We start from the raw sequence: 9,191 nt of genomic DNA, 5'->3' as shown, positions 1-9,191 counted from the left end.
AAAAAAAAAAAAAAAAAAAAAAAAAAAAAAAAAAATCTGCACTTGTACCTGCTAAATATATAGCAATAATTTAAAATGTAAAAAGGAAAAAAAAAAATGCTTGCAACCAGAAAATAAAATGAAAAGTTCCAGGACTGTTTTAGGTTGAGCATAGGGAGACATAGGTCTACTCATGTTATCCAACACACTAATTGGACAAACCCAAATGTTGTGCCCGGACCGGGCACCAAAGTTAGAAAATGTCGAATTTTTGAAGTCATTAAGTCAACACTATTAGCATTCATGATAAAGATATTGTTATTCACCATATTTCATATTTGGCTGGATGGGAGGCCATAATGTCTACCCAAAAAGTATTATCACTGAAAGCCCTGATGACTACAGGAGCTCAAAGCACACAAAAGTGGTAAAGGAAGGCATCATCTGGGGAAGGCCAGCTGGCCACAAATATGTTCCCATAGAGAGGAATTCTTTTGGGAATTCACCACAGTTAGACATCTGTATCTCAGCCTCACAAGATGAGGAACCAGCTCCTGTGAATATCCCAGAGCTGACTGGAAGGGGTACTGACTTCCACTAACCAAACTCATAAAAGTCTGATGTACCAAATGCCCAATGGCCAATTTATTCTGTTTCAATAACAACGAGGCATAATTTTCAAAGGGCCATATACTGACGGCAGACTGCCCAGAAATTACCTCCCTATGTAGGAAAACTACAGAAGACAAATTCTTAGACTTTTAATGCCCAATACAGTAGCCATTAATGACAGGTGACTACTGAGCCTTGAAATGCGATAGTCCAAATTGAGATGTGCTATAAGCTTAAATTACGCACCACATTTCAAAGCCATAAGACCAAAAACTATAAAATAGTCTAGTAATTTTATATTTATTATATATTGAAATGATATTTGGTATTTTAGATATACTGAGTTAAGTAAAAGTTAAATTCACCTGTTTGGTTTTTTACTTTTAAAATGTGAATTCCAGAAAATTTTTAATTACCTATGTGGTTGTCATATGTGGTTTGCATTCTATTTCATTTAGGCACTGCATATCTTAGATGGAGCCATGGCCAGCCCAAAATCTGGGAGGGGCTGGGAACTAATTTTTTTTTTTTTTTTTTGGAGACAGAGTCTTGCTCTGTTGCCCAGGCTGGAGTGCAGTGGCGTGATCTCAGATCACTGCAACCTCTGCCTCCTGGGTTCAAGCCATTCTCCTGCCTCAGCCTCCCAAGTAGCTGGGACTACAGAGGCCCGCCACCATGCCTAGCTAATTCTTGAATTTTTTTTAGTAGAGACGGGGTTTCGCCATATTGGCCAGGTCTCAAACTCCTGACCTTGTGATCGACCCACCTTGGCCTCCCAAAGTGCTGGGATTACAGGTGTGAGCCACCGCAGCTGGCCAGGAACTGATTTTTATCATTCAAACGTGTGATGGCATCAGGCTTTTTTTCCTATGCTGCGGTGGTTGATTGCTCCTCCTGATCCACAAAATCTGTTTCTAAAGTAGTGAAGTTGTTCAAGTTTAAAGTCTGGCTTGCTGACGGGGGATCTAATCTGGCTCTTTTTTTTTTTTTTTTTTTGAGATGGACTGTTGCTCTTTCGCCCAGGCTGGAGTGCAGTGGCGTGATCTCGGCTCACTGCAACCTCTGCCTCCTGGGTTCAAGCTATTCTCCTGCCTCAGCCTCCCAAGTAGCTGGAACTACAGGTGCCCACCACCATGCCTGGCTAATTTTTGTATTTTTTAGTAGAGATGAGTGAAAATTTAGTGAAGATTTTGTATTTTCACCATGTTGGCCAGGCTGGTCTTGATCTCCTGACCTCGTGATCCGCCCACCTCGGCCTCCCAAAGTGCTGGGATGACAGGCGTGAGGCACTGCACCCAGCATAAAGTGATTGTTAAACAAAGAAAGTGAAGAAGGAAAACCTCAAGCAGAATTTCCTCTTCCCTTTCCCCCCTGCCAGGTAAGCTGGTCAGCAAAGCCAAGCATGCCTTCCACCAGTGTTCCGGGAAGAACTCGGAGCTGACGTTCCTCACTGCTCCATCTGAGGGACTTGCCCCACTCGGGCCCTCCACCTCTCACTCACAGGCCAGACCATTCTGCGAACTCCTCCTGCCAAGTCACCTGCTTTGCCTGTTTTCCCTGCTGTTCTCCTTTCTGGCCAGCCCAGCTTTATCCCTTCCCTAGACTTAAAACTCTCTTCTCTGAACTCTGCTGCCATCCCCTTTGCACCTTCATTTTGCCATGAATACCACTGTCCTAACTTTTTCTTCTGCCTCTTACCTTCATGCTGTGCTTCCCAAACTTGAGTCATCAAAAGAATTTCCTGGCTTGTGATGAAACATTATGGATTTCTAGGCCCCACCCCCAGAAGTTGGTAGGACTGGAGCGTGGAGATGGGAACATGTGATAGAACTTCCGGAGAGTCTGAGGACCAGGCCAGCTTGGGGGACGGTCCTAAGGAGAGTCTGGGATTCATGACAGCAAGTTTGAATGGAGATTGCTCTGTCTGTCTTCCTTTCACAGTGGGACCAGTAGACAAACTTCCCGGCTGCTTTGCTGTCATGGTTTTGTCACCTTTTGGAAGTTCACCCTATCACTGTTGCTCACCTGAGTGGGCCTGTAGCTGCAGCCAAACCATGTTAACTCTGAGAACAGACCGTGGGCTGCTGTGCTCTGTGCCTCTAGGAGCCCCTGCCTTTTATGATCACCTGTCACAATCCTCCCCTTCCTCCGGAACCCCATGAATGCCACTTCTTCCCTGGGGCTTTCCTTACCCCACATACAATACTTCTTTCTTCTTTCTTCTCCCACGTCTCTCTATGTGGCTCTTAATTAATTCCACCCTGCTTTATATCAGTGTGTGTGTCTGTTTCCCCACAAGACTGTCCTTCAAGGGAAGGCTCCCTTTCCAATCTCCTTTGCACCCTCCAGCAGGCAGTGCTGAGACTTGCCCAAGAGGCTCATCAATCAACATTGCTTGAATCAGACTGAAAGACAAGACAGCTGCCTCCCGCACCCTTCATCTTTGCCCAGGCAAGCTCTGAGATCCATGACTCCAAATGCAGCAAAGGCTCTCGGAAGAAAAATGAGTGAATGAATTGGAAATCGAATGGGTAAATAGGCTGCACCACATCACACAAGTTCCATAAGCCTTTAAAATGGCAGCACACTTGCTCAAGATAGTTACGGATACAGAGCTGCGTACCTAAGTAATGGAACTGCGTTACACGACAGACAAAGTTCTTATTTACTCTGTGGAATTTTGTCCTTCATTTGATTACAAGCCAGCACAGAATTTGGAAATGTTACCAAACATTGTCCATCTTCAACATTCCCTTCCTGTCTCTCCTTCCTTATTTCCTTCTACCCATGTCGAGGTGGGGTGGAGGAAGGAGAAAGAACATTAAGAGATTAAACAAACAAACAAACAAAAAACCCTAGCCTAGTTTTTTTTTTTTTTTTTTTTTTTTGAGACAAAGTCTCGCTCTGTCGCCCAGGCTGGAGTGCAGTGGCGTGATCTCGGCTCACTGCAAGATCCATCTTCCAGGTTCATGGTATTCTCCTGCCTCAGCCTCCCCAGCAGCTGGGACTACAGGCGCCCACCGCCATGCCCGGCTAATTTCTGCATTTTTAGTAGAGAGGGGGTTTCACCATATTAGCCAGGATGGTCTCGATCTCCTGACCTTGTGATCCGCCCGCTTCAGCCTCCCAAAGTGCTGGGATTACAGGCGTGAGCCACCACGCCCGACCCTAACCTAGATTTTGCAGTCTGTTTCATCATCTATGTGACTCTGTGTGAAAAAACTCATTCATGTTTTTCCTATCCACATGTGACCCTGGCTGTTTAACCCCAAGAGCCAGACATGATGAAGGCGCCAGCGTGTTCCACACCTGGACTTCCAGGGCTTGTCTGAGTGTTCATTTACAATTCTTTTAATAAACAAGGCAATGTAAACCAACAGCAGTCACCCTCCTCAGCTCCTCAAAGGCAGAAAGAGCTCCCATCTACCTGTCATCTGGGTGAACAGTAATTAACAGGCTCTGCTGGGCATTTTACATCATCTCATGGCGAGGAAAGTAAAACTGGTAGTAGAAATAGTAGACTCTTTCCTTGTTGACGAGAAATGTCAAAGATTGTATAACATCTTGGTTCTTGCAGACAACCTCATGGCCAGACTTTGGTTTCTGGGGAGTAATACCTTTTGGGCACCTAGGATGCTGCAGGACAACTGCTCCCCAGCTTCCAGGTCCCCCAGTGCTCCTTCTTCCCCACAGGTTTCCAGCTGTGTCCTCTAGCAATGTCCCCTCCATGCCTTACAAGACCGCACTCACCTTTAAGCCGAGCTCCAGCTCCCTCAGCGAGCGCTGCATCTCTCTGGTGAGGATATTCATCCGGCCACACTCCTGGAAGGCAACTACAATGTACGGGGTGCGCTCCTCCACTTTGGCCATCAGTTCTGGGATGTTAAACTCGTCTGTCACCCGCTCCAATATTTCTTCCAGAAGTGCCTTGACCTGCCCCACAGAAGGAAATACAGCGTGAAGAAGGGGCTCTATTCTCCAGGAGGAATCCAGTTTCCTGCAGTGTGGGACCAGGGATGCCAATCATCCATCATCGGCTGCCCCTCCCCCCACTGACCTGGCCAAACGCTTGCCCGCTTGTCCAGGTCAACTGGTTCAGCGCTGAGGACTGACTGATCACAGCAGGACCTCTTCATAGGCCGGCCAAGTTGCTGGGACTTGCATGGGTAGCGTAATAAGATGAACACAGATACCTCTCTAAGAATTTGGAGTTGAAAAATTCAGAGGCTGACCCAGTTGGCTGTGGGAATCAAACTAGAAAGCCATAAGACAGACTTGGGCCAAAAGTTGGCCCCCATGGGCCATGTGACGCTGAAGTGATGAGCCGCAATGACAAATCTATCTATATCCAGATATAGTATATCCATATACAGTATCTATCCATCTATCCATCTATCTAATCTGTCAATCATCTATCTATCTATCTATCTACCTACCTACCTACGTATCTATCTATCTGGCCATCCACTCAGTTCTGAGTTTCTATGAGGCAACACTGCAGTTTCTATCCTTGAGTTCTGGAAGAAACACCCTCATCTATCATGTAAACCTCCTGTTGTACCCCACGATTCTTTTCCCCATACAAACTGTCAGCTAATTAGATGAGGGGAGCTGGGACAACTAGGGTCTCTCTCCTGGAAAATTGGAACTGAGGCTCAGAGATTCTAAGTTAATTTGGGGCAAGCACTTGGAGGTTGAGTCTGCCATAGTGGAATAAATGAGTAAGCCCAGGAGGTCTGTCAGCAGAGAAAGAAAGATGAAACCATTGCAGACATAATAGACCACACAGCCAGCAGGTTGGGACAGAGGGAGAGAGGGGAGGGAGGGAGTGAGCGAGCGAGCACCAGCCCCTTTCTGGAGTCTTGAGAGCTGAGCTCTAGGTGCCTGTGGAGGATATCTGTTGTTTTTGTCTGTTCATTATCTCTCTTCCCTTCTAGGAACAATTCCCTATCTCCTTTGTGAAACTACGTCTTCCTCATTGTTTTATGTTTATGTTTAGTCACTGGGCCCAGTTTCCCCTGAACCAAGTTAGGCCAATCAGATTATGTTTCCCAGGAGCACAACAAATGGAATCTCAAGCCTGGAATCCAAGGAACCACCGGCAGGATAGAGGTGCCTGGAAAGGACGGTCTACCCTTCTTTTACCTGGGACTCTAGAGCCATCATGATTTTTATCTGTTCTTGGCTTGACTCCCTTGGTAGAATGAGCTATTTCTTGCCTAGTTAAGCAATGTTGGTGTCTATTGTTTGCAACCAAGGAGACCTGACAGAGTTAATAGTTCTGCCATGCATTACCCATGTGAACGTAAGCAAGTTGCTTAGGCCTCAATTTTCTCCAACTGTAAACACTTCCAAGAGTGTCTTTTTTTCCACTTGTCCCCTTTCCCAACTCCCACAGTTGATGTGAAGATCAAATCAAATGAGCTGATGAGTGTGGCCGTCTCCGAAAGCTATAAAGAACTATATAAGTGTAAAGGATGATAAATATTCACCTTGCCTTGTATTGTTAACATACAATGCCATCTCCAGGAAAAGAGCTGATGTTGGAAAAAAAGAAAGTAAAAACCAATCACTCTGTCACGAATGGGTCTTTGGTGCTGTCATAGCAAAAACTGGAATCGGATTTTAATAGTACCTGAGAGCGGCTGCTGGGGTAGAAGACAAATGGCTAAAATTATATATATTTTTTTCCTCTGGAGCAGAGTTTGAAAAAACAGCTCTGTATCAGCGAGCTTCCATTTGGACATGATTCACAAAAAGATGAAAAGATCATCTGGAGGTATTGTTCCAAAATACACAGGATGTGGGGACACAGAGTTCTGTTTCATCTCTGATCAGACTGTCAAGGGTGTGGGGGCCTGAGGAGGGAGAGGGCTGATAGGGAAGGGCCCAGGTCCGCAGATGTATGCAGGGCCCTCTTTTGCTCAAGGAACCCAGAGACTCTCAGATAGGAGGAGTGGGTTCCAAGGGATGGGGTCCACTTTATTTCCACAGACAAACACTTCTGCTTTCTTCCTTTTCAGAAAAGTAATAAATGCTTATCAGAAAAATCTAAACATTTCTGATATACATGATATGAGAAGCATAGTCCTCCCACAGTCTTAACTCTTCCCTCAGTGGGAGAAAAACACTGTTCCAATATTAGTTTTTTGGTATATATTCCTGCAGATGCCCTTCAGTGTACATAACTCTATTCCTCTATCATCCATCCATCCATCCATCTATCAACTACCTATCCATCAGCCATCTACCCATCACCCATCCATCCATTCATCAATTATCTATCCATCATCACCCATCACCCATCCATCCATCCATCCATCCATCAATTATCTATCCATCATCACCCATCTATCCATCATCCATCCATCCATCCATCCATCCATCCATCCATCCATCCATCCATCATCTATCCATCACCCATCCATCCATCAATCCACCCATCCATCCATCCATCCATCCATCCATCCATCCATCCATCCATGTGTCTATCATGCCAGCCTCTCTTCTCTCTCCTTCTCTTTAGCTATATACTAAAAATCCCCAGCTTCCCTTCATATAGATGTAAACATGGGAGCAGAATTAAGTCAAGAGTTCATGAGTGTATGTGGAGTGTGCAACCTCTTGGTCATTTACTTCTCAACAACAAAATACTCTCTGGGCTTTGACTCTTTGTCCCTCATCTTGAGCTGGACTGCTCTGTGGACAGGAAGGAACATAGATCATAGGAACATGTGAGCTATGTGAGAAATACCACCATGGCCAAATACTGGGATACTGCACAATCAGGTGTGCACCCAGTAACTTGCCCACTTGTCCCATGCAGCACTGTGCATGCCAAGGAATCACAGTTTATATCATTTCAAAATACACAGACAAGCACATACACACACCCCATTTCTTGGGTTAGCTTGGGGAGGGGATAAGGAAATGATAAGCATTAGAACCTTCTTTGAACCTTGACTGAAGAATTCTAAGTCTATTACTTATACAGCCTCAGCCTTTTTCAGTTTTAGATCTAGCAACATTATTCATTCTGGGTGGGTTCTTCTCTTTATTTTCAAATTACACATCAAATAGTGGAATGGACTGAGGAGGGTCATATGGGGGCAGCTTTCTCAAAGTATGCTCACCTTATCAAAACCACTAGGTTGCCAATGCAACCTAACCCCAGGCCTCGGAGTCAGAATTTCAATCTCTCTGGCACCTTCTTAGGCATATTAAAATTTGAGAAATACTATTTTGATGACACGACTCCATATCTTTATATAAAAGTCCAACTCTTTTAGTATCAGTTTGCTTTCCTAAAATTGGTCTGTAGAGCCTAAAAGTTGGATAATCTTCCCAAGGACGTTTACTTGTAAACCTAATGGTATCTCTAAATTAAAGAACCTAAGTAGGACCGGGTGCAGTGGCTCGCGCCTATAATCCTAGCACTTTGGGAGGTCAAGGTGAGAGGATTTCTTGAGCCCAGGAGTTCAAGACCAGCCTAGGCAACACAGTGAGACCCTGTCTCTACAAAAAGTTAAAAAATTAGCAGGGCGTGGTGGTACACACCTGCAGTCCTAGCTACTCAGGAGGCTGAGGTGGAAGGATTGCTTGAGGTTAGGAGTTGGAGGCTGTGGTGAGCTGTGATTATGCCATTGAACTCTCCAGCCTGGGTGATGGAATGAAATCTTACCCAGAAAAATTTAAATTAAAAAAAAAAAAAAAATCCAGGCAGTACCATGAGGTGGATGTGAGCTGGTACAAATACGTCTTTAGGAAGTTGGTTAGATTGTCTCAGAAAAAATTTCATGGAGAAATCTCCCTTTAGTGTCCTTTTTTTTTTTTTTTTTTTTTTTTTTTGAGACGGAGTTTTGCTCTGTCATTAGACTGGAGTGCAGTGGCGCAGTCTTGGCTCACTGCAACCTCCGCCTCCCAGGTTCAAGTGATTCTCCTGCCTCAGCCTCCTCCCAAGTAGCTGGGATTACATGTGCCCGCGACCACACCCAGTTAATTTTTGTATTTTTAGTAGAAACGGGGTTTCACCATGTTGGCCAGGCTGGTCTTGAACTCGTGACCTCATGATCTGCCCGCCTTGGCCTCCCAAAGTGCTGGGATTACAGGCGTGAGGCCCATTCTTTCTTTATCCTCAGCTACCCCCATACCAGGATCAGAGCCCCCATGTTGCCTTGGGTTGTCCTGAAACCCACACCTCACCCTGGTCTGCCTTTCTACTCCATAATTCCCTTCCACCTTCCTAAACTTTTAGGAAGTCCTGTGCTTAATAGCAGGTAACTGTGTGTTAAGAGACTCTCTGACTAGAAGCCATTCACACACAGAGAAGGCATTTGCATTGTGAAGGAGCGTGTTCTTCCCCACCAGCATCTGGTTGGTGAACTGAGGTGGGGGTGCTTAGGGACAGCCCCTTGCCCATCCTTGCTTGGTTTGCCAGGGAATCAGGAAGTCGCATTTAAAGTTCCCAAGCCACCACTGTTCAGCCCTGCCCTTTCTTCACTTTGGCAGAGAAGCTGAATAAAAATGGACTTTGGGTGGACCGGCAAAGCAAACTGCTGAACCCAATGGCAGGAACTTCCTATGATTTAACTGATGGCCAG

At 45.3% G+C, this 9,191-nt stretch overlaps 1 protein-coding gene across 1 annotated transcript in view; it reads right to left on the bottom strand.

Moving 5' to 3' along the window:
* The window catches only part of DNAH9 (dynein axonemal heavy chain 9), a 381,759-nt gene that overhangs the window by 24,328 nt on the left and 348,240 nt on the right, over positions 1–9,191 (bottom strand). Inside the window, 1 exon segment of the mRNA XM_017855172.1 lies at positions 4,342–4,524. Within this exon segment, the coding sequence (XP_017710661.1) occupies positions 4,342–4,524 (183 nt within the window).

This window comes from Rhinopithecus bieti, unplaced genomic scaffold, assembly GCF_001698545.2.
Source record: "Rhinopithecus bieti isolate Rb0 unplaced genomic scaffold, ASM169854v2 scaffold_40077, whole genome shotgun sequence".
NCBI classification, from domain to species: Eukaryota; Metazoa; Chordata; class Mammalia; order Primates; family Cercopithecidae; genus Rhinopithecus; species Rhinopithecus bieti.
Note: the sequence above shows the minus strand (reverse complement) of the source record. Positions and strands in the feature narration are given on the sequence as shown.